The following is a 26,288-nucleotide window of genomic DNA, read 5'->3' on the forward strand; positions in this document are numbered from 1 at the left end:
TCTGCCCTCATGGTGTCATGTCTCTCTGCCCTCATGGTGTCATGTCTCTCTGCCCTCATGGTGTCATGTCTCTCTGCCCTCATGGTTTCATGTCTCTCTGCCCTCATGGTGTCATGTCTCTCTGCCCTCATGGTTTCATGTCTCTCTAGTCTACACTGACCTATTATTTAGGTAATACTTAGGGTGAGAGTTAAGGATCACATGGTATTGTTTGCCACGAAGCTCAAACGCCTTATTATCCTGTGTGATAGTTCTGCAGGTGTGCTGGTTTAGGCTTGTTTTTATTCCAGTATTTAGATCAGTCTAAAGGTGGGAACAGTGAGCATATTTGGTTCCTATTTAGGTCCATACTGTAGCTAGACGTAATACATCATTGTCAAAATGTGGATAAGTGGAAAAAAATACAAAATTAAACTTGAAGCATGGGTGCAATAACAAATATTGCAAAAATGATGGTGGACAATAAAACGGTTTTATACAGTGCAACATTTGTCTTTTAAATGATAAAGTTTTTGTTTTCACTCATCCACGTTTAAACAAATATGGGCTAGGTAGGCCTACTGTATGGAACACAAATGGGGGAAAAAAACACAGTATCCTTTTATAAAGCTACAATTGAGATCTTATTTTAATTAGTAACATGTTGTTGTTAATCAATCTGTGTGATAGACTAAAGTGTGCTAATACTATAACTAGCACATCTCCATCTCCATTGAGAAAGAGTGGGGAGACAGCAGTGTTTGGTAGGACGAAGCAGAGGGTTGATTTATTTTTGAAACCCCTCCTATGCCCAGCTTTGTGTGTGCGTGTGTACCCCAAAGCGATGCTGTGATTGGCTGTGGGCATAAAAAGTGAGGATAATAAGTCTGGACAGAAAAGTGAGGACGCCAAAAGTGTTTGGCCGAAATGTGATGACATTTTAAACCTGTAAACCTGTAATGTGACAATACATTTGATTCTGACTCACTATATGCACGTTATTGCAATTTGGATGTGTATGCTTTTCACACCAGCAAATTACCTCTGTCAGGAGCGTGAAACAACAGACATAACACTTACAGATTGTAGCTGATTTAGAACATTTAAAGTCCGCCACCATACAATTTCGCTTCCTGCATTTCCCACTTTGCTCATCAAACCGCATGGTTGTGGTGTGAAATACGACATCACGCCTATAGTAGATGCAATTCACAGTTTTCAGTTTTCAAGTAAAATTGAACAGTGCCGGTGCCATGCAACAGCCTTGACTCCTCTATTATTACGGCTGGTTCTGTCACATGCTGTACAACCTGTTGTAAGAGCACAATGCATTTGCATTGAAGCAGCAACATGATACACCTATCAGCAACATGATACACCTATCAGCAACATGATACACCTATCAGCAACATGATACACCTATCAGCAACATGATACACCTATCAGCAACATGATACACCTATCAGCAACATGATACACCTATCAGCAACATGATACACCTATCAGCCAAAATAATATGGGCCTACATTCAGCACTACTAATGGACAGGAAAATAACTGAGGATCAGCACCATGGACAGCACATGGCACACAATGCATTTGCATTGAAGCAGCAACATGATACACCTATCAGCCAAAATAATATGGGCCTACATTCAGCACTACTAATGGACAGGAAAAAAACTGAGGATCAGCACCATGGACAGCACACAATGCTATCGCTATGGTAGTGAATAAGAAGTGTGAGTGAATAAGAAGTAAATCATCTAATGACTCTCTGTCTCTGTCTGCCTATCGGTCTGGTTTATCCCAAATACAGAAATAAGCTTCCCAAATGCTCCCAAGTATCTCCCAAGAGTCCCAGCTTGCTCTTGGCCTCTTGCTTGCACAGTGCTCTGACAATGGGACTGATTACTAGTAGAATCATAATAAATGAAATGGCATAATGTTTTGTGTGTATTTGTTGATGTAGGCCAATGCTATAATGCACGGATATGAGTTAAGTCATAGAAGATAAACATTTGCAACAGGCTATGATAATGATGGGTTAAATGAGAATTCCATACTAAAAGGCTTTCTTACCTTTCTTTGTAGTTGTTACGTTCCCACCAAAGAGGTCCAGGTGTTATTTTGTGCAAAAGCTCCTTATTGGCTATTTCCCCTACCATAAGCCCTAAATGAATTGCATTGAATTGAATGGGGCTATGGGGTGTTGTGCTAATTCGCTTATTTCCATCGCTCAAAATTATAATTTTCTTTGTATATATCGTCTATTCATAATGTAAATAATATCCCAAGCGGCACACTTTACTACTTATTTCGATGGAAATAAGCGAATTAGCACAACACCCCATAGCCCCATTCAATTCCCATTCAATGCAATTCATTGAGGGCTTATGGTAGGGGAAATAGCCAATAAGGAGCTTTTTCACAAAAAAACACCTGGACCTCTTTGGTGGGGACGTAACGACTACAAAGAAAGGTAAGAAAGACTTCTAGCATGGGGAATTCTCCTTTAAGAGGTATGACAAGTTCTCTTTAAATGAAAAGAAGTGGAGAATAAACTTGATCATAATTTGGAAATAAATAATATAAAATGGTATATTTCAATCACCACCGACTCTCCCACAGACACAAGCAGATCTGAAGAAGAACAGAATTTGCTGTAAGGAAACATGATGCAAAGGTTCTTCACGCTGTGTTTTATCTTCTCAGTCCACAATGTTCTCTCTCGTGGCCTTCTGGCACACAATGCAGTGTTGATTGGTAAATGCCTCTCGCTGTTTCAACGGGCTGCACCTGCTGCCTTTCTCTCTGTCTCTCGGCCAGCGATCAACCTCCCCTACACTGTACAATCATGAGGATGAATTAACACTGCAGAAGTGGCGGCGGCGGCGGTGGCTCAGGGGTAGAGTGGTTCGGGCTCCCCCAGAGTTAGTGTCGAAGTGTCCTTGAGCAAGACACTGAACCCCTAATTGCTCCCGATGTGCTGGTTGGTGCCTTGCATGGTTTCCGCCGCCATCGGTGTATGAATGTGTGTGTGAATGGGTGAATGTAATGCACAATCTATGTAAAGCGCCTTGGATAAAGGCGCTATATAAATGCACCATTTTACCATTTAGAAGTTACTCACAAATACCACTACCCCTTTCTCCCGCAGGTTATTTAGATGTGGTCATCGAGCCTCTCTCGCCTGCCGTCATTGGGGACACGGTGACACTTAAGTGCAACTTCCGTACCGACGGCAACCTCCGTGAGATTGTATGGTTTCGGGTGAGCACACAGGTGATCTTCATACCAGGATTATACTATACTATACTATACTATAGCACACAGGTGATCTTCATACTGTACTGTACTGAGCACACAGGTGATCTTCATACCAGTATTATACTATACTATACTATAGCACACAGGTGATCTTCATACTGTACTGTACTGAGCACACAGGTGATCTTCATACCAGTATTATACTATACTATACTATAGCACACAGGTGATCTTCATACTGTACTGTACTGAGCACACAGGTGATCTTCATACCAGTATTATACTATACTATACTATACTATACTATACTATACTATACTATGAGCACACAGGTGATCTTCATACCAGTATTATACTATACTATACTATACTATACTATACTATACTATACTATACTATGAGCACACAGGTGATCTTCATACCAGTATTATACTATACTATACTATACTATACTATGAGCACACAGGTGATCTTCATACCAGTATTATACTATACTATACTATACTATACTATACTATACTATACTATACTATACTATACTATACTATACTATGAGCACACAGGTGATCTTCATACCAGTATTATACTAGACTATACTATACTATACTATACTATACTATACTATACTATACTATGAGCACACAGGTGATCTTAATACCAGTATTATACTATACTATACTATACTATGAGCACACAGGTGATCTTCATACCAGTATTATACTATGCTATACTATATTATACTATACTATACTATACTATACTATACTATACTATACTATACTATACTATACTATACTATACTATACTATACTATACTATATTATACTATACTATACTATACTATACTATAGCACACAGGTGATCTTAATACCAGTATTATACTATACTATACTATACTATACTATACTATACTATACTATACTATACTATACTATGAGCACACAGGTGATCTTCATACCAGTATTATACTATACTATACTATACTATACTATACTATACTATACTATGAACACACAGGTGATCTTCATACCAGTATTATACTATACTGTACTGTACTGTACTATACTATACTATACTATACTATACTATACAATACTATACTATGAGCACACAGGTGATCTTCATACCAGTATTATACTATACTATACTATACTATACTATACTATACTATACTATACTATATACTACTATATACTACTATACTATACTATACTATGAGCACACAGGTGATCTGCATACCAGTATTACACTATACTATACTATACTATACTATACTATACTATACTATACTATACTATACTATACTATGAGCACACAGGTGAACTTCATACCAGTATTATACTATACTATACTATACTATACTATACTATACTATGAGCACACAGGTGATCTTCATACCAGTATTATACTATACTATAATATACTATACTATACTATACCAGCCATTCACCATAATGATCACTGTACTGTACTGTACTGTACTGTACTGTACTGTACTGTACTGTACTGTACTGTACTGTACTGTACTGTACTGTACTGTACTGTACTATTGATTGATTGAACATTTTATTTCACAATATAGAATGGGTACATTTCAAACGAAAGCACAAGCCAATACAAAAACTGCTACTTTGAGGACGACACCGAAAAGCACTAGACTTGTTTACCTCAGGGTCCTCCATTTTCAATTCAACAGAACATTTAAAGACGTACAGATATACACTTCTATTTTAGCATATACAGTATATATAATTATATGCTATACTATACTATACTATACTATACTATACTATACTATACTATACTATACTATACTATGTAGTATAATATATAATATCTATAAATGCACCACGTCTCTGTACGTCTGTCTGTACGTCTGTCTGTCTGTCTGTACGTCTGTCTGTCTGTACGTCTGTCTGTTTGTCTGTCTGTACTTGTGTACTCGAGAACCGTTCCCACCACCGACGGCCCGGTGTCGAGTCGGTCGGACCCACGGTTCTCCAGAACCGCCACTAAAGGCCCAGGCTCTGGACAGGGCCCCTGCCCAGGCTCTGGACAGGGCCCCCTGCCCAGGTTCTGGACAGGGCCCCTGCCCAGGCTCTGGACAGGGTCCCTGCCCAGGTTCTGGACAGGGCCCCTGCCCAGGCTCTGGACAGGGTCCCTGCCCAGGCTCTGGACAGGGTCCCTGCCCAGGCTCTGGACAGGGCCCCTGCCCAGGCTCTGGACAGGGTCCCTGCCCAGGCTCTGGACAGGGCCCCTGCCCAGGCTCTGGACAGGGTCCCTGCCCAGGCTCTGGACAGGGCCCCTGCCCAGGCTCTGGACAGGGCCCCTGCCCAGGCTCTGGACAGGGCCCCCTGCCCAGGCTCTGGACAGGGCCCCTGCCCAGGCTCTGGACAGGGCCCCTGCCCAGGCTCTGGACAGGGTCCCTGCCCAGGCTCTGGACAGGGCCCCTGCCCAGGCTCTGGACAGGGTCCCTGCCCAGGCTCTGGACAGGGCCCCTGCCCAGGCTCTGGACAGGGCCCCTGCCCAGGCTCTGGACAGGGCCCCTGCCCAGGCTCTGGACAGGGCCCCTGCCCAGGCATACCTGACACAGAACTCCATATGTACGTGTGTACGTCTGTAATCCACGTAACTCCTCGAGAACCGTTCGCCCCACCGACTTCAAATTCGACACGTGCGTTCCACACCCCCACAGGAAGTGCAGTGCCTGGTGTCGAGTCGGTCGGACCCACGGTTGTCCAGAACTGCCACAAAAGACCTTTGCCCGGGCTCTGGACATGTCCCCTGCCGAGGCTCCATATATGGAGCTGGCCTGTTTTGACATCACAACACTCCATATTTGGGCATGCCTGACACAGAACTGCATATACAGTAGGAATAAGAGGACACAGAGTTTCAGAGCACTGATGAGCTGCTATAGTTGTGAGGCGACAGCGCTACCGACTTAATGTATAAGTTCAGTGTAGTCATAAAATATGTCCTTCAGGACCAGAGAGTAAATTAAAAGGACCTATAAAGTACGCCTAGTAGCGTTGTTTTAATTAATGATACATCCCTGTAGTGTAGAGCAATTCCTACCTGACCATAGAGCTAAATGTACTCCAAAGTTTGAAATATGTATTATCTGTTCGTAACTGGCACTTTCATTAAAACTCAGATCAAAGCATAAGGGAGAGACATGAGAGAAGAGTCAAGAGTATCCCAATACACAGTGCAAATTAATACAGGACAGCTCATTGCAGACAATGCCACTGTACAATTAATAAGTTTGCATTCTTCAGAACTTCTTCAGAACATCTTCAAAGTTAAGTGTTGAGACAAGGCAAGGAAGGTTAATTTGTATTCAACCATCTATTCTAAATCAAACCAGCTCAGTGGCCTTGTGGTTAGAGTGTCCGCCCTGAGACTGGGAGGTCAGGGTTCAATCCCCGGCCGGGTCATACCAAAGACTCTAAAAATGGGACCCAGTACCTCCCTGCTTGGCACTCAGCATCAAGGGTTGGATTGGGGGTAAGTCCCTGCGACATACTAGCGTCATGTCCAGGGGGTGTACTTGTACATCAAGCTGCCTCACGCTACAGAAACAGCAGATAGCCTCATGGCTCGGCAAGGCTACTTACTTACTTACTTATCTAAATCAAAGCGCTTCATACAAAACATTAAAAGCATTTTAAGTCATTACTGTATTATTAAAGTAGAAACAAAAGTTTATTTAAATGCAATGTGCTGGTTGCACAGCTCACGAAGACTCATAATAAGAAAATAATAAATGCAGAGGAAGGCTTTCTGCCAAAACACGTCCGTGTATGCTGCCCGTGCCTTAATGAATTAAAAGTACCAGAAGGACTTCTGAATGCTGCTTGGTTTTTGACCTGAGATCAGATTCTAAAAATGTCTTCTACATCCTGACAGTTTTCTGAAAAAGCTATGTTTCTATGTCAGTCGATTTTTCAAAAATAACAGACCTACAAGCTCGTAGCGCGCCACTCGGTGGCGCGCTATGAGCTTGTAGATCTGCTATCTGCTTGTAGATCTGCTTCAATAGCTAAAGCATAACATAATGCTAACACCAAAAGGGGTTCCCGCCCAGAACGGGTTAAATTGTTAAGAGAATACAAAATGTGAATAAAACAGAAAAGCAAGAAAATCAAATGTGAAGTTGTCACGTCCTGTCCTAGGACGTACCACGTCTGGACCGCCGTCCCTACCTTTGCCCCTCTGTTGCCTCCAAGGGGCCAGTGAGGCTATTCAACGTTGAAGCTCTGGGCCCTAGTGGTAGGAGGAGGGACTACAGGCGGACCCGTGGATTCATGACCGGGAAACCCCGTGCAGCTGGGCTTTAACATTGAGCGCTCGGTTGCACTTCCGCATTTGACCACCAAAATTTGGTGGTCAAATGCGGAAGTAGACGTTCTGAGACGGTACTTCTGGCAGTCTTCCGGGTGCTTCAAAACGCCACTGAGCAACTTCCACTGACATGAATAGCTGGGGGGGCGGAGCTTCGCGCCAGTTCAGTCTCTATCCTTTTATATACTCTATGGTTGCCTCCCTTCCCCTGGCTGATTGTGAGACTGTGTCCACCTGCGCTTCTAAGCTGAAGAGACTTTGGTTAATGAGCATGGAGGTATATTAGGGACTCTGTGTTATTGGTTAGGTTGCTCGATTATAACACTGTGTTTCCCAAGAGTGGGACTTTATGTTATATTTGCCCTGGGAGGGTTTTCTGAGTTCAAATAAAAGTGCTTGAGTGCAAGTCGTTGTTGCCTGGGTTATTCTGCGTACGGGTCCAAATACTGAGGTGTTCCTGACAGAAGTAAATTCATCAAAAACCTCAGTAAAAGGCAGTGGACAACAATATTCAGGTTTGATTTAATACAACTGAGAGTTGTAGCTGAATGCTGCTTCTCGTTCATTTTGGGGGCAGAAAGCAGAACTGTCCCCTAAGACCTGAGAGGTCTGGATGGTTAATGACGTAGCACAAGATCATAAATGTATTTTGTCCCTAACCCATTCAATAACAACCCATTTTGGGCGGGCGCGGGAACCCCTTTTGGTGTTTTAAGCATTACGTTATACTTTAGCGATTGAAAAATAGCAGATCTACAAGCTCATAGCGTGGCACCGAGTGCCGTGCTATGAACTTGTAGGTCTGCTATTTTTTTTAAATCGTAAAAATGTGGCACAAATCTTTGAATATATATTCTTTCAGAGCGAACATTTTTAACTCAAATCTTTGCTTCTGGGATGAGGGTCCCTGGAACAACATATTTTCAGACGGGGGTCGGCAGCCAAATGCATATAATGCTGGGGGTCCTTTACATGAAAATGTTTGAGAACAACTGACATAGAAACATGGGTTTTTCAAGAAAACTGTCAGGATTTAGAAGACATTTGTAGAATCGTTCTCAGGTCTAAATGGGATAATTATAAACCAACAGTGGTATTTTGAAATCAATTCTTTGACAGAGAGGAAGTCAGTGTAAATATCGTAGAGCTGACGTGGTCCACTTTCTTGGTATTAGTGAGGACTCGTCATGCAGCAGCGTTTTCAATCCACTGCAGCTGTCTGTCTGATCCATCTTTAGGGAGACCTAATCAGTGTTTTTGGCAGATTTCTATTTTAGTTTAGTCATAGTCTCTGGACTGAAACTTCATTTAGTTTTAGTCACATTTTAGTCACCTGGAATGTCTTAGTGTGACTAAAATGTATTTTGGTGGGCCTTGATGCCCACCAAATGCCGAGTGTTTTTACACTTGCTGAAAATAGCCGATATACAAGCTCACAACGCGTCGTGTTGCTATTTTCAGCATGCAACCAAGTGTGAAATGAAATGAAATGAAATCTATATTTACCCAGGGTATCTGGGCTAAGCTCAAGAACTTGTTTCCAGCCAGGCCCTGCTCATAGAACACATTTCATCGTAGTGGTTCAATGCCTTGTTCAAGGGCACTTCAGCGGTGGTAATTTGAACGTGTCGGACGGCTGATTCGAACTAGGAACCTTCCGGTATCAAGACCGCGCCGCTATCCGTTCGGCCACCGCTGCCACTAAAGTGTAAAATGACTTCTACTGGATCTCTTGTCCACCAGTCCCTTCCTAAACATTTTAGTCTAGTTTTTATTTGTCGACGAAATTGTCAGTATATTTAGTCTTAGTTTTGTCATCGTAGCTTAGTTTTTATTTAGTTTCCATTCGTTTTTGTCAGTGAAAAAAAGGTAATCGACGAGCATTTTTCGTCTTAGTTTTAGTCGACGAAAACAACACTGGACCTAATGACACTGTCGCAGTAGTAGTCGAGTCTACAGCAGATGAACGCAGGGACAGCTTTCTAATCCTTTAAACCTTGATATATTCACTGATCAAAGCAACCAAACAAAAGCCTGAAACTAAAAAGAAAAAAATCTAAGTATTTTTTAAGGTGCAGCCCTTTGAAGGCACTGCCTTGAAAGAGTATCATGCTTGTATTAGGTCATGTAAAGCCTGCTTTAGAAAGGCTCGGGGACTCGGGGGACATGTCATTTCATTTAGAAAGGCTCGGGGACTCGGGGGACATGTCATTTCATTTAGAAAGGCTTGGGAAGTCGGGGGACATGTCATTTCATTTAGAAAGGCTTGGGAAGTCGGGGGACATGTCATTTCATTTAGAAAGGCTTGGGAAGTCGGGGGACATGTCATTTCATTTAGAAAGGCTCGGGGACTCGGGGGACATGTCATTTAATTTAGAAAGGCTTGGGAAGTCGAGACATGTCATTTCATTTAGAAAGGCTTGGGAAGTCGAGACATGTCATTTAATTTAGAAAGGCTTGGGAAGTCGAGACATGTCATTTCATTTAGAAAGGCTTGGGAAGTCGAGACATGTCATTTCATTTAGAAAGGCTTGGGAAGTCGAGACATGTCATTTAATTTAGAAAGGCTTGGGAAGTCGAGACATGTCATTTAATTTAGAAAGGCTTGGGAAGTCGAGACATGTCATTTCATTTAGAAAGGCTTGGGAAGTCGAGACATGTCATTTAATTTAGAAAGGCTTGGGAAGTCGAGACATGTCATTTCATTTAGAAAGGCTTGGGAAGTCGAGACATGTCATTTAATTTAGAAAGGCTTGGGAAGTCGAGACATGTCATTTCATTTAGAAAGGCTCGGGAAGTCGAGACATGTCATTTAATTTAGAAAGGCTCGGGAAGTCGAGACATGTCATTTCATTTAGAAAGGCTTGGGAAGTCGAGACATGTCATTTCATTTAGAAAGGCTCGGGAAGTCGGGGGACATGTCATTTCATTTAGAAAGGCTTGGGAAGTCGAGACATGTCATTTCATTTAGAAAGGCTCGGGAAGTCGGGGGACATGTCATTTCATTTAGAAAGGCTCGGGAAGTCGAGACATGTCATTTCATTTCCGTAGCTGAAAAAAAAGTTGCTGTTGGTCACATTTGTGCTCCACAGAATTATAAAAGTGTATAGGGTAAATTTTCTTACACATCTTCTTAAATCAATAACCAGGGTTTTGCTCTGTGTCTTTACATAGAGTTGCAGTGATGGCACATATATTTCTTCATTTCACAAAGGTTTTAGAAAATGATTCTAATTAGCTCGAACAAATGTAATGAATCTCACCTCCCCACACAGGTGGCAGATGGGGGCAGTGCCAAGCAGAAGATCTTCACATATGATGCCATGTACAACACTAATTTCTCCCACATGGAGGCCAATGTCAGGCGGGAAGAGCTGGTGTACCAGTCTACTGTTAGGTAAAATTAACCTCCATGAATGATTCTGCTGCTGAGTCGATACTGTAGTGCAGGGGTATTCAACTGGCGGCCCACGGGCCGTCAGTTGACACTCGTTCATGTCAAGGCAATTTTGACTGTCACCGCTGCCACCCACTCCACCCACGCCACCTGCCTCACAGACATGAAAAAAACATGGATGCCAAAGAACCTCAAAATCAACTGTAACAAATCCGAACTTCTAATCATTGGTCAAGACTACCTGACCTGCTCCACTCAGAACTTCACTCTCAACATTGACAGCTCCACTGTAACAACCTCCACCCACGTCCGTAACCTTGAGTGTCATATTCGATATCACCCTCTCATTCCTCCCTCACGTAAACCAGATCACCAAAACTGCCTTTTTTCATCCCAGGAACATTGCCCACCTCAGGCCCTCTCTGACTTTCCCAGCTGTTGAAACACTCATTCACGCATTCATTACATCCCGGATTGATTACTGCAACAGTATCCTCAATTGCACCACCTCCAAGTCCTCAACAAACTCCAATACCTTCAAAACTCAGCTCCCCGTCTGCTCACCAATACCTGCTCCATGCAGAGATCATATTACACCTGTCCTCCACGACCTACACTGGCTCCATGTCAAACAAAGAATTCACTATAGGCTACAAAATCCTGCTCACCACCTACAAAGCACTCAATAATCTGGCTCCCCTCTACCTCTCCGATCTTCTCGAACCTTATGTCCCCTCCCGTTCCCCCAGGTCCTGTGAAGCCAACCTCCAGGAGGTCCCCAGGGCCAAGTTCCGTACCTGGGGGGATAGGGCTTTATCTGTTGCTGCCCCCCTCCCCTCTGGAATGTACTCCCCAACCAACCCTCCTCTCCTTCAAAACCTCACTCAAAACCCACCTATAAAAGTTGGTTCCTTTTTCTTTATGTAAAGTGACTTTGAGGTACTTAGAAAAGCACTATATAAATATGAGCTATTATTAGTATTATTATTATTATTATTATTATTATATGTGACTAAATTTGACTGAGGGACTGCCATTGGATTTGTTTGAGCAGGGTATCATAGCTTCAAATTAACATATTGGTTGTTCAGTTTGGCCCACCAGTTTTGAAGATATGGCTTATAGAGTAATGTCTTGCAGAAAACAGTGAGTTGAGAAAACAGGCTTGAAAGGTTCACTTCTGTGGTCTCTAACATTACACCTAGCTACATGTTTAAGCATTTATTTCATATTTACATGTCGATTTTCAGACACTTATTTCAGACATGCTCTAGTATGTGAAGAGTCTGCCTGTGCTATAAACTCATTTTGGGGGAAAAAAAAGGTTTTTCTCCTCTGGTGAAAAGCTGGAATTTGTGCGATGGCAGGCTCTCAGTCAAATCTGGTCACATATATTGACAAAATCAAGAAGCTTGTGAAAAAGAAGTGATCTGCCCTCACAAGATGGCGTATGAATTACGTTTAAAATAACACTGCTAGGCTGCTATTGGAAACAGTAGTATTGACCTTTCCTCACTCATTCAGCACTATATGTGATGCATTTTAAATCAGTTTTGTTCCTGTCTCTGTGGGCAGGCTGCCTGAGGTCCAGATGGCAGACGATGGCTTGTACGAGTGTCATGTGGGCATCTATGAGCGCAGATCCCGGGACAAGGTGGTCCTAGCCTCCGGTAGCATCATGCTCACTGTCATAGGTAGGAGGGAGGACGAGATTCGCAGTATAGTAGAGACTATAGTGTTGTAGTCTAGTCCACCTAAAGCGAGTCCAAGTCAAGACCGATCCGAGGGGGGTCGAGTCCGAGGCAAGACCGGGTGTGGGAGGGGGTCGTGTCCGAGTCGAGACCGAGAGCAGATACCTTTTATTTTTTATGATTTGATAGGTTCAGAAAACACTGTGAGAGCTGGCAGGCACGTCAGCTACACTCCGTTACGCTACAAGATAGCTGTCCGTAAGCGCCAGACAGCTCTTATAATGTTAATGTGAATGGTCTCCTCATAATATAGGTATAATACATTTATTTCATTGCATTGTAGTGACTCGTGGCTTGAGGGGACTCGCTAGGGGGAGAGTCTGGAGTCCCTTTGTCCGAGACCGAGTCAAGTTCAAGTCAAATTAAAGGCGAGGCCGAGACAAGACCATGTAAATGAAAATGTGGACTCGAGACCGGACTCGAGACGAGTCCTACAACACTACTAGAGACAGTCCTCTGCAAAGTCTGTACTCCGTATCCATAAGCAGTTCAATTAAAGCCTCATTTATAATGAATTAACATGATGGCGTTGCTTGCTGAAAATAACTGATCTTCACTCAGGATAACTAACTTAGGCTTAAGAGAGTTCATGATATTTAATTTCTTTCATCTAGGCTTGTCTGAGAAGATTTCTGTTTTTATAAACAATTAAAACACTAGTGCAGAAACCGGGCATTTCTAAGAAAGGAAATTGTCTGGAATTTCAGCAATAATTGTTGATTATCCATTTGCCCTCCATGTGCAGATATCTTCCAGGGTTTGGTTTGGTTTGATGTTACCGCAGTTTGAGGATATACACAACAAACTAACAAAGTCCTAAGATTTATTTCCAAATTGTGGAAAGGTCTTCAGAAGGCCTTTCCACAATGGAAATAAGTGTTGTGTATTGAAACATTAATCTACAATAAAGCCATGACTGAGAGCTTCTTGAAAGGTTACAGTGTGCAGACTTCTATTATTCTTCATTTCCATTGTGGTCTTCTACCTTTTTTCAGGGTCATTGATAATTTTATACACACAAGAGACAGCGTGATCCACTTAGGACATAGATGCAGAGTAGTACTGTGGCTTGTTTGCTCTGCTTATTGCTGATCAACAAACATAAATAATAAATAATAATTCATGTCCTCATTCATTGCTTTGGTACAGATGCTGTTTTCATTAAGCATTGCTTAATAAGCAAAGCAATGTATTTGGCAGTGACCAGGAGAACCAGCCACACAGCTAATCAATTTACAACTTAGCACAGCAAAATAAATGTAATGGTTCAGCATTAATACAAAGAACTCTTAACGCACCTATACATTGCGACAAAAGTAACTTTTACTTCTAAACACAACTGTGTGTGTGTGTGTGTGTGTGTGTGTGTGTGTGTGCGCGCGTGCGCGCGCGCGTTCATCTGTAGTTCCTCCTCGGTCCATATCGGTGGTGTCAGCAGAGAGAGCTCCGTTCAGTCGTTATGAGGCTCAGAACTTCACTCTGGTCTGCATCGTCACTGGAGGAAAACCGGCTCCCGTGGTAAATACATTAAAATAATAATGATTCCAATAATAATTCTGTGTGCCTGTTGATCCGGGGAATGAGCGCGACAACGTTCGTTCGTCGACTACCCTTTTTCACTGACGAAAACTACATACAAAAATTAAGCCATGATGACATACATACAACTATGACATACTGACAATTTTGTCAACAGATAAAAACTAGACTAAAATGTTAGGGAGCGAATAGAGGACAAGAGATCATTTTATGCTTGGTTGCGCTTGGGTTGTTGCGTTCTGAAAATAGCTGATCAACAAGCACACGACGTGTTGTGTGCTTGTAGATTACAATGCCATCAAGGCCTGCAAAAATGCATTTTTGTCGACAAAAAACAACTGTAGATTTAGACCTAGAGTTTAAACATTGACTCCATCCAACCTGTTTTAGGTGTACTTTAAGCGGGACGGCGAGCTCATTGAGGTGCAGCCGACTGGCCAGCCGCCCTCCACCAAGACCCCGGGCCCAGAAAAGAGCCACAACCGGAAGACTCGTCAGAGCTCCCCTCCAAGGTTATTCAAGTTTTGCATTCTTCATTCGTTTCTATTTTGTTTTTACTTTTCAATTAAAATTTTGTTTTTAAAGTTGATATTCTAGTTTGGTATAGAGGGTATGCACGTGACATCATCATCAAACCAGGAAGTTATGCAGGAATGCCTACTGAGTGGCAAAAAACTACTTTCTGGCCTTGACAGCCCATACATCCAAACAGAAAAGTCCTATCTGATTGCATTAATTAATTCATTAATTAATTAAGGTTAAACTCACTTTGCATGTTGCTTTGCCACTCGATTTGCCACTCGATGTGCCATTCACTTTAAGCATGCGCATAGGCTACCCTCTATTAGTTCATAACAAAATAATTTAAAAAAAGAAGCTGGTTAGTTTTTTTGAGACCATATAGGTCGCATTTACTATGAAAACCTGCATCTCCCGCCCGTCCGTCCGTCACCCATGCCTCCATATATGGTCATGCCTCGTGACATCACGTCTCCATATATGGTCACGCCTTGTGACATTACGTGACATCATGACCCTTAGATCTCCATATATGGTGCCTAGTGACACGTCACACCATCATAATGGCCATCTCCATATATGAAGATCACGGCACTGACCTCTTCTAACCCTGGATAACCATACATGGAGAAGACTGGATCATCACCTAGATCCGCATATATAGAGCCGGCCAGCAACTCTACATCTGACCTCAAACCTGACACCCTTAGATCTCCACATTCCATATGTTGATCTTTCCCCCACCCGTCGTTCCTGTTCTGACATTCCATATGTTGATCTGACCTCATCAAACCCTGTACACTCAAGACATGCTCCAAATATGGCCAGTACAGAATTCATTCCATATGTTGATGGCCAATCAGCAGCAGCTTCTAGCAGCTTCTAGCAGCAGCTTCTAGCTTCTAGCTGCTGCTGATTGGCCAGGCCGTTTTGTGGCCGGGCATCAAGTCTGCCTGAGAGTTCCCAGATGGGAGCAGGAGGGGGGAACCCAGTGTACTCTCTGCTGCCCCATCTGGCGGAGTCATGTTAGATCTGACCCCCCCCCCCCATGCCAAAGCGCCAGTGCTCGCCCAGCCGCCTGCCGCCACCCAGGCGGATGCGTGCACGCGACCTCGCCCTTTAGGGCGTCTTACTGGTAATATGGGGTATTTGTCAGGGGCATGCATTTCATGGATGGATGGACCTTATGCAACTTTGCATTACAGAAAATATTAACAAGATGAAATAACTAATTGAAGAATGATGGTCATCAATATCGGTCATCAAAAAAGTCATGTGTGATTTCAATGAGTCTAACTCTAATGGGGTTAATGTAAAGTTTGAATAGATTATAGTACATATAGGAGGTCTGATCAAATTAATAATTATGGAATATCTAAATATTGAATCAAGCAACATTTTTAAAAAAAACTGTCTGGGGTGCACATAAAAGGCAGAGCAGAAACGAAAATGACCGCAAAAGGAGTGTTTTAAAGTTCTCTGCTCTCCGCTGATCAGGTACTGCTAGAGGGCCGAATAACCAAGAAGAGCACTATAGGTGCGCACGCTCTTTCGCGGCTGCAGCTATAGGCTCTGGAAGAGCTTGCCCCTTTATATTCGATCTGCCCCGTCTATTAATGTTTTTAAGTCTCACCTTAAGACTCATCTTTTCTCCCTGGCTTTCAATCCCTCTTGAGTCCATCTTAGGTTTTGCTTTATCTTAGCTCTTTTTTGTTTTGCTTATTTTAACCTTTCATGCTTATATTTTTGTCATCATTTCTGATTGTGTTTTCTCGTTTACATTCTGTGTTCTCTTGCCTGTCTATGTTTTTTCCACTGACCTTGGTTGTTTTAAAACGTGCTTTATAAATAAAGTTTGATTGATTTGATTTGATAAAGTTAAATACCCATTTGATACCCTTTAATAACCTCATCAGGCGAGACATGGATGACACCAAGTTGAAGCAGTCCCTGTCCCTGCTGGAGAAGGAGGGGAAGACGTCTGAACTGGGCCAGAAGCAGAACCAGGACGACCCCGTCGGCGCCGGCGGCGGGGAGCAAGAGATGGAGCCCGATCCGGAGCCCACCCCGGAGGTGATCCCCGAGACCGTGGTGAGCCGCGAGTTCCCTCGCTGGATGCAGAGCACGGACCCGCTGTACTACTTCCAGAACCGCCGGCTGGTGTCCGGCGACGGCACCATGGAGGTGCGTGCCATGCTGACCTGGATCCTCAACCCCCAGCTGGACAACGACGCGCTGTTCAGCTGCGAGGTCAAACACCCGGCGCTGTCCATGCCCATGCAGGCCGAGGTCACACTGGGTGAGCTGAGCTGACACATGGCAAAAACCATATTCTGGGAGGGATTTAAAGAATAGAAGAGAATAGAGGATTTAACTCTGGATTTTGTAATAACAAAAAATAATAATCCTTCATTAACAATACAATCCAAGACTTATTTTAATGGATACATATTTAGTTTTAACATAATCTGTACAGTGTGTACATGTTCATAACTAGCATATCTCTTCTCTTCCATTGAGACATTTAGACTCTAGAGTTGGGTAGGATGTTATTCATTATTTATTTATTTTCCTTAAGACAACACCAGGTTGGGCTACCAATTTTATCCAATCAGAATTGAGAACTCACACAGGATACAGATTAAACAAGTGGAATTGGAAGTGACTGATAACACAAATAAATTAACATTCAAGATTTGAACTGGAACACTTGCTGATAAATGGCTAGGGTATTATCTCCTGATTGGATGGTATTTTGCAACCCACCTGAAAATTAATTTTCTGTTAATTAAAGAGATACTGAACAAACACTCTATACAAGAATGATTACTATCACAATAGGCTATATTGTTTTTACATTTTATCAAAAAAAAAAATACATTTTTGTTTTAATCAAAACAATATCACTTAACCTACCTTTAAAATAAATGTAGCATTATGTGTCACAACACTTTCTGTTGAACTATGACAGCTTATAAAATAAAAACGTGTGCAGCATGAGAATGCGTGAGAATGAGTGACCCAAAAAACCTCAGAGTAATTTACAAATAGTCATAAAGTGCTAACCTTTCCTGTCACAGCTCACAGCTGAATCTTCAGTGATTCACTGAAATGTAACCCTACAGTCTGGACTGGTAGCCTATAAAATAAACCATCCAAGGTCCAGGCACCTTGGCCGGTAGCCCGAGCCTGGCAGTGTGCCGCGGGTTCGACTCCCGATCCCGACGGCCTTTACTGCATGTCACTCCCCCATCTCTCTCCCCCATTTTCTGTCAGCATACTGTCTGTCTCTCTATAAAAAATATAAAATAAAAATAATAATAATAATAATAAAAAGGTGAAAGCCGCAAAAAGAATAAAAAATCAAATGAAGTGAAAATATCAGCACTAAAAACAAAAAGCTACTGTATTCTTTATACTTAGGATCTGATCTGCTATTTTCAAAGAATGTTCACGCAAGGGACACTATAGTTTAAAGATCCAGGATATATTCCTTTGCGTTGGTTTTCGAAGTCATGTTCCTTGGAGTTTAATAAAGTCGTACGATTTGTCACACACATTACCGCAGTGAAATTTGTTCTCCGCATTTGACCCATCTCTTGGAGCGGTGAGCCGCAGCCAAGGAGCGGTGAGCTGCAGACGTGCCGCGCTCGGGAATCATTTGATTAGTTGATTTGATCCCCCAATCCAACCCATCGATGCTGAGTGCCAAGCAGGGAGGCATTGGGTCCCATTTTTACTGTCTTTGGTATGACCCGGCAGGGGGTCGAACCCCAACCTCCCAGTTTCAGGGCGGACACTAACATCTAAGGAAATTAACAGACGTAGGACTGCTTTAAATTATATCCTCATATATAATTTGCATAGTTTAATGTTAGAGACCAAAGGGTTATTAATTATCACCAAGCACATCATTGGTTTCTATATCGCCAACCATGATATTGCCATAGCAACAGAGTTGTTGTTTTTCAAGCCTTAATTGGCAGATGCTGCCTATCCAATGTCGTGAGGAATGTATAGGATGTACTGTATATACTGTACAAAGGTTAGTAACATCCAAGGTGACAAAATTAGTATTAGGATTAACACTACATTCCTTTAAACGGTTTAACAGGCCTTTTGTGTCCCTTAACCACTTGAACCCCTGATGTCATGATGGGACCAGATGTCCCTCTTTGCGTGGGACAGTCCCTCATTTCCAAGACTTCTCAGGCGTCCCACAAATTGAGACCCTGTCCCACATTGTGACTGACATGCATAATAATAGTTTAGTCCCCTAATAGTTGGCCTTGGTAAAGCTCTCTCATTGTCTCTTCCTGCAAGATGTGTTTTAAGCCTGTTATAATAGCATACAAATAAAAATAAAGCATGATTTTAAAACAAAATGTGAGACACCAGAGGATAGCCAATATAGGCCTATGGTCGACTCAAGTAGTAAGTTGCTAACCCGGTAATCCAGTGTCCAGTATCGCTTGAGTGGGACAAGTGGGATGAGGGGACGGGGTCCCCCCATCCCACTTGTCCCACACAAGCGATACTTCTGTCCCTCAAATTAACAGTTTGGATCTGGTCACCCTAGCATCCATCCATCTCTAACTAAGCTTATACCCATTGTTAGCGAAGAGATTTGGTATAGACGGGAACAAATGGTCCAAGTAGAACAGCCTCAGGTCCAGTTTAGTAAATCTAGAATAGGGATTAAGTGGTTAATTATTGATGGAAGTTTTACCACAATGTCTTCAAGGAAGTGGTCCACACATTTAGGCATCATCTTGGTGACTGAGCCAGTACTGCTGATGATTGGTCTGAGTGAAGGTTCATCATCTTGGTGACTGAGCCAGTACTGCTGATGATTGGTCTGAGTGAAGGTTCATCATCTTGGTGACTGAGCCAGTACTGCTGATGATTGGTCTGAGTGAAGGTTCATCATCTTGGTGACTGAGCCAGTACTGCTGATGATTGGTCTGAGTGAAGGTTCATCATCTTGGTGACTGAGCCAGTACTGCTGATGATTGGTCTGAGTGAAGGTTTAGTGGGATCTTTGTGCACTTTTGGAAGCCCCTAATTAAATCACTGGATAAGGAACTGTGAGATATTGAAATTCACCTTTGGAGATTCAACTATCACCAAAGCCATGTTTTTAAAAGACCATATATATTCCAGTTTATGAAAAACGATGATGATTTTTCCAGGTCTTCTAGAATGGAAATATTATATCCCCCTGGGTGGGACTTTCTGAGAGCAACATTCTGTGCTTTGAGCACAAACCCATTAGTAATGGAGGGGATTAACAGAGTGAGCAGGAGTGAGCTATTACATAAATTTTTAATCTTTTCTGATCAAATTCTGATTGAAAAAAAAAAAAAACATTGTACTGGATGCCCTCCCTCAGTCGCATGCAGTGACAACTCCCACTTGACAAACAAGACATGATTGTATCTGTTTTGGAGCAGCTATAGCTGCTGATAATTTGCAGTGGAAGGGTTCTGAACAGCCGGCAACATCCCACAATTGGGTGTATGACGATGTTTACGCTTTCAAATGTGGATTAACGTTCCAGATTTAGCTTTATATGTAGGCAAATACTAATACTAAATGAGAAAAAAGAGGTTGCGCATCTAATGCTGTTATATACCGAGCTCAGTTAGATCATGTCCCGGACAGATTTATGTGTCGGATTTATTTCGTATGCATCGATGCACAACTGACGTGTGACGTGCCATCGTACCTAAGCCCAGGGAGTAATTATTACTGCTTAACCCATTCTGTACGGGAACCCCTTTTGGTGTTTAAGCATTATGTTATACTTTAGCTATTGAAAAATAGCAGATCTACAAGCTCATAGCGCGGCACCGAGTGCCGCGCTATGAACTTGTAGGTCTGCTATTTTTGAAAAATCGTGAAAATGTGCCTTTTTTTGAGAACCACTGATACAGAAACATAAGGTTTTTCAGAAAACTGTCAGGATTTAGAAGACATTTTTAGAATCTGATCTCAGGTGAAAATGGGTTAAATCAGCCATCACTCACACTGACACTACAGTCTACTTTTGTGTGTGTGTGTGTGGGGGGGGGGGGGGGGGGGGGGGGGGCTGTGATTGGTGCTGCAGCATCTGAGCTGTGTAGTTTTGCTGTGATGTACGGTATCTATTTTTCTTGTCGGCACACAGTAAGTTCATGCAGGGGACATACTGTAGCCTACATACAGAATACAGACAAACACTGTTTAGAAGTCCCTTTGGCGTAACAACGTAAAAAGTAGAGGAGTGAGATTCAGAACAATGGTGTAAAAGTTGTAACCTTGACAGTACATTTTAACAGCGGGCGACAGCCAGCCGGACGGAAGTGCATTATTTGTCTATGGGACCCGGCGACTACCGGGCGATAGCAGGCGAACAGGCGATGGTAGAAAAGTGGGCGGATGTCGCCCGAAAAGATACAAATAATGGGCGATGAGGCGATGTGTCGGCCGATGCTCGCCCGCTGTTAAAGCGTACTGTAACTTTCCCTGTGTACTCTCTACTGCCCCATCTGGCGGAGTCGGGTTATAAAAGTTGATCTCTTGACCTATACCAAAATAATGTTTGGTAGGCTATAAAAGGCGCCTGTTGAGTGATACCGTTGCTCAGCCAGTGGAGAAATCACACTTAGAGCTTCAGGCAGTACTACTTGTCAACCAGTAGGTGCACCTATACCTGACAACAGGATCTAAATATATATATGTCAATGGAAGAGCAGAGAGACCACCTCCTAAGGCCTCACTCAGACCTTTACTGCATGTTGTGTGTTGTGTAGTGTCATGGCCTTGTAGTGTCATGGCCGCCCCAATGCATTTCCAATGGGAGTCACATGGTTTGACACAACATTTGTGTTGTATGAGGGGGAGGGGCGCAGTCGAAACACAGCCGAAAGCCATACAACAGCTTGTAGTCCAAAATGTGGACTACAAACCATGTGACTTCCATGTGACTTCCATTGGAAATGCATTGGGGCGGCCATGACACTACACGGCCATGACACTACACAACACACAACATGCAGTAAAGGTCTGAGTGAGGCCTAACACTGTAGATGTGCTAGTTATAATTGTATAAACATATTTTATTCATGGACTGCCGATTCAAGCTTAATAAGAATGCAAGCCCAAGCAATCGTCGGGTCCTGAACAATTTGATGAAGCGAGATAAACCAGAATGAATCAATTATTTGTCACAACAATAACACACATACAGAGAGCCATGGCCAAAATAAAGAATTGAATGAATGTGAGAGCATTTTGAAATGGTACCGTACTGTAATGTATTGATCCAACATGCATCCTTCTCAGCTGCTCCCAGAGGGCCCAAGCTGTTCATGACCCCTAAGAGGGCCCAAGTCGGAGACACCGTCCGCATCGTGGTCCTGGGCTTCAAGCTGGGATTCAATCCAGTAAGTTCATCAGCACCCTGTTGTTCGGTAACACTTGTTATGCATCCCATGTTTATAATGTGTTATGATTATCAGCGCTTATAAATATAATTATACTGTACATGTTTATGAAACATGTTTATGAAACATGTTTGTGAAAAATCGTTAAAATGTGCCTAAAATCTTTCAGAAAATTGTCATGATTTAGAAAACTTTTTTTTTTAAATTTCGACGTCAGGCCTGAATGGGTTAACCCATTCAGTGGGTTAAGGAGCAAAGAGTAAAGGAAGATGCTGCTGACAAACCTTCAAGCAGTTCCCTGTTAGCATGTTAACATTTATATCTCATGAACGTATCACAGTATTTTCCATGTCATGATCCACGTTTTATAGGCCGCAATAAATATTTTGTTTGTGTCCCCCTCCCCCAAATCAAACATTTTCCAGAAATGTTTAAAGGTTTTCCAAAATAGTGAAAATCAGAGAAGCCAATCTACAAGCTCACAGCGTGTCAACGCATTGTGAGCTTGTAGATCTGCTACTTTCATTAATATTGACATAGGGTATAGGGTATACAGTTGTTACTTAATGTATTTGTGTATACGTTTGGGTCCCAGGGAAACAACAAATGTCTATGCTGTTGTGGAGCAGAAAAGGTTTGGGAAACTATTTATGCCTCCTTCTTTGGCTGGATTGTAATCCCATCAGAGGCTTTTAATTGTCTACGGCTGTACGGTCTCCATGCCATTATATCTCCAGCTGTGCTTCAGGGAAATGGAGAGAACAAAACCCGATATTTTATTTTCCCTTGCCAGAAAAAGCCCTTGAGCACAGAAAAATAAGAGCAACATAAGATGCAGCTATTAAGAGATATTATTTTCAGTGCTATACTTTCTTTGAGGGATGTCTGAACTCTGAAGCAATATTCTTCTCAGCTTTATATTCAGAAATGAATTAGTGGTATGATTTCTATAGTCTTTATTTTTGAATAATGTTGAGTAATATTTAAACATAAATCTTCTCTTCTGGGGGTCCCTGGCACAAAACCTTTTTACTATTTAGAGAGCACAATTTATAGTAGATCGACCTATATATCTGCTTTCACAACGTGCAGACGTGCGCACACTGCTCGCAATCAACAATCGGAATTCAGCACAGCAAATAGAAAATGCAGATAAACCCCATTTTCAAGCACTTAGAAGATCATAAGAATGTGTCATGAATTATGACACAAAGATGTGTCTTTGGAGACCACTCTGTCATGCTTTAATAGGTTTAAATAAGGAACGTAAATGAGAATGAGAATGTGATTATTGATGATTTAAGTTGATTTGGCAAGATTTCACGGATGGGTAAATGCATAACTAAGAAGAAATTGGAGTGAAGTTAGGCGTGATTCTTTGCATACTCAAAATGCTAGTTTCCGCCGTCTCCTGAATTCAAAGTCAAAAGTCAAAGTCGTTCGATTTGTCACACAGTAGTGAAATTTGTTCTCCGCATTTGACCCGGTCTCTTGGAGCAGTGAGCCGCAGCCAAGGAGTGGTGAGCTGCAGCCGTGCCGCACTCGGGAATCAATGCTGCTCGTCGATGGTCGCTCACTTTCACTTTACCTCAGCAGAATATTATTCACATATCCTTCAATCCGTCATTTAAATAGCAATATGCCTCGCTCAAGTTTGCGCCTAACCCTTGCTCATAAAGGGAAGGGGAGAAGTCGTGGGGAAAGCTTTTGCAGAAAATTGCAGTAACAAAATTGAGGTGAACACACACACCCTGACACAATTACATCCTGTGCCATAAGTCTTCTACACTGTAGGGACTTACCTGTTGGTGTGCCTTCCTTGGGCACAAAAAGTTTGAAAACTATTTCCTATTTTTAGACTTCTGAGGAAGCACATAGTGTGCTGAAATAACGTTGATCGGTGGTGAGTAAAAACAGAGAGAAGGGCTGGAGGCGGTGGCGGTGGTTTGCTCTTCACCGCGGCTCGTGACGTCATGTTGTAGTTCGGTGGTCACCTAACCACCGAAAATCCAGACTATGTATGAGCCTTTAGAGGGAAGCAATAACTGACCTGCAGCATACTAGCGTCATGTCCAGGGGGTGTACTTGTACATCGAGCTGCCTACAGAAACAGGAGATATGCTATGGGCCCCATGGCTTGGCAAGGCTCACTTACCTGGGGGACCCCGGTCTCCTAGGGTAATGTCTCATTTTCAACTGTCTACTAAACCAAACTAAAAGCTTCTTCAGAAAAAGTTTCACCGTGGGTAAAATACAGCTTATCTTTCCCATCTGTTGGGTCTATACGTGCACAGAATGAAGTCTTCCCTGAGCCGCTGTACACCTGGACAAAGGTGGGTGGGCCGCTGCTGGACGGCAGGGACGAGCATGATGGGAGAGAGCTGGTGCTGGACCGCGTTCCGGCCGAGCTCAACGGCTCCATGTACCGCTGCACGGCCCAGAACCCACTGGGCTCAACCGACACCCACACGCGTCTCATTGTGTTTGGTGAGTCTCGCTTGTGGAATAGTGTGTGTGCATTCTGATCATGATTTATTTTGTATTGTATAAAGGTGTGAGTGTGACATGTTTATGTTTTCTACAGAGAACCCAAAACTTAAGAAAGGACGGCAGAAGTTTATTAGTACGTATGAGAACGAAACCTTGATCATTGTATTTCACGCACAGAAGTACTGTCAAATGCTATTTTTTTAATTCACCATTTCTCACATAAGAAAACCTCACAGAACAGTAAAATCCTCAGTGAATTTAAGATTTTACTCTGTAGCATATTGACCAATTCTTTCTTGCTGTCCAGCTAAAGATAAAGGGTGCTGTCATCAGATGAGCGTCGTGACCTGGCTGCTGCTGACACTGACCCTCACATCAGAGCTGACGTGACCAGTGAAGCACCTCCTCTCGTTCATGGCTCCTCCCCGATTAACTGTGGCACCTCCTGTGAAAAAAAAGAACCCCTTGGCAGTTTTGAAAAGCTGCGACGCCGTTGCCACGTACGTAGGTCGGTGGGAGATGGTCTCATAGCCAAAGGTTCCCAGGTTCAGTCCCTACAACCTACTGTAAGTGTGTCCACTACGTCTTGCCAAGCTCAATCCCTGCACCTACTCTCTCATTAACAAGACACTTTGGATGAACGCATCAGCAAGTAGACGCACTACACCTCTAAAGTGCTAAACCTCCTGACCAAAAGACACAGTGAAACACTCACTCAAAAAAGTAAGCAGCCTATATGAACTAATATCCTGAAAAGGACTCGCAGGCTTGAGATGCCTGTTTGCTTTGTTACTCGCGGCGTTGGTGCCAGCTGTCTAGAACAGGGTTTTCTTGGTATGTATACGTTTGTATGTCCCTGCAAATGTTAGACGAATGAGAGCCAACCGCATAATAGCTCAGCTGATGTACTTGTGCTTTGTTCACAAACTACACACACCATAGTAACTTGCTATCCATAGCTACAGATTGCACAGGGAAGCCACGGTTATCACTGTAGATTCTGTGTATTGATTTTTAAATGCAGCAATAGGACAAAAGTCAAAACAGTTGTAATTGTAATGTAAACATAACCGTGAACATGTTTTACACATCAGCACAAAGGCGATGCAACGTGCATGCACGTGCACTCTCACCCAGTGCATGTGCACTCTCACCCAGTGCATGTGCACTCTCACCCAGGTGCACGTGCACTCTCACCCAGTGCATGTGCACTCTCACCCAGTGCACGTGCACTCTCACCCAGGTGCACGTGCACTCTCACCCAGGTGAACAAACAGCAATGCAACTGGAAGGGAATAAAGTCTGCAACACTGGTTTTATCTCAGTTCTACTTTGATCCGGTTGGATCTTCTTCAGGAATGTTATATTATGGTAAATGGTGCATTTATATAGCGCCTTTATCCAAGGCGCTTTACATAGATTGTGCATTACATTCACCCATTCACACACACATTCATACACCGATTGCGGCAGAAGCCATGCAAGGTACCAACCGGCACATCGGGAGCAATTTGGGGTTCAGTGTCTTGCCCAAGGACACTTCGACATGTAGACAGGAGGAGCCGGGATT

At 42.8% G+C, this 26,288-nt stretch overlaps 1 protein-coding gene across 1 annotated transcript; it reads left to right on the forward strand.

The window, feature by feature from the left end:
* Nucleotides 1-1,701: 1,701 nt before the first annotated feature.
* On the forward strand, nt 1,702-26,033 carry LOC306915793 (immunoglobulin superfamily member 21-like; the record flags this gene model as incomplete). Its single annotated transcript, XM_079493421.1, has 11 exons — nt 1,702-1,718; nt 3,101-3,251; nt 10,871-10,992; nt 12,568-12,686; nt 14,149-14,261; nt 14,673-14,794; nt 16,718-17,100; nt 22,128-22,228; nt 24,523-24,715; nt 24,813-24,851; nt 25,026-26,033. 11 exons carry the CDS (start codon nt 1,702-1,704, stop codon nt 25,106-25,108), a joined length of 1,443 nt encoding a protein of 480 aa, XP_079349547.1. The 3' UTR covers nt 25,109-26,033.
* Between the last annotated feature and the right edge of the window lie 255 nt (nt 26,034-26,288).

Source organism: Electrona antarctica (genome assembly GCF_951216825.1).
Source record: "Electrona antarctica genome assembly, chromosome: 2".
In the NCBI taxonomy this organism is placed as follows: Eukaryota; Metazoa; Chordata; class Actinopteri; order Myctophiformes; family Myctophidae; genus Electrona; species Electrona antarctica.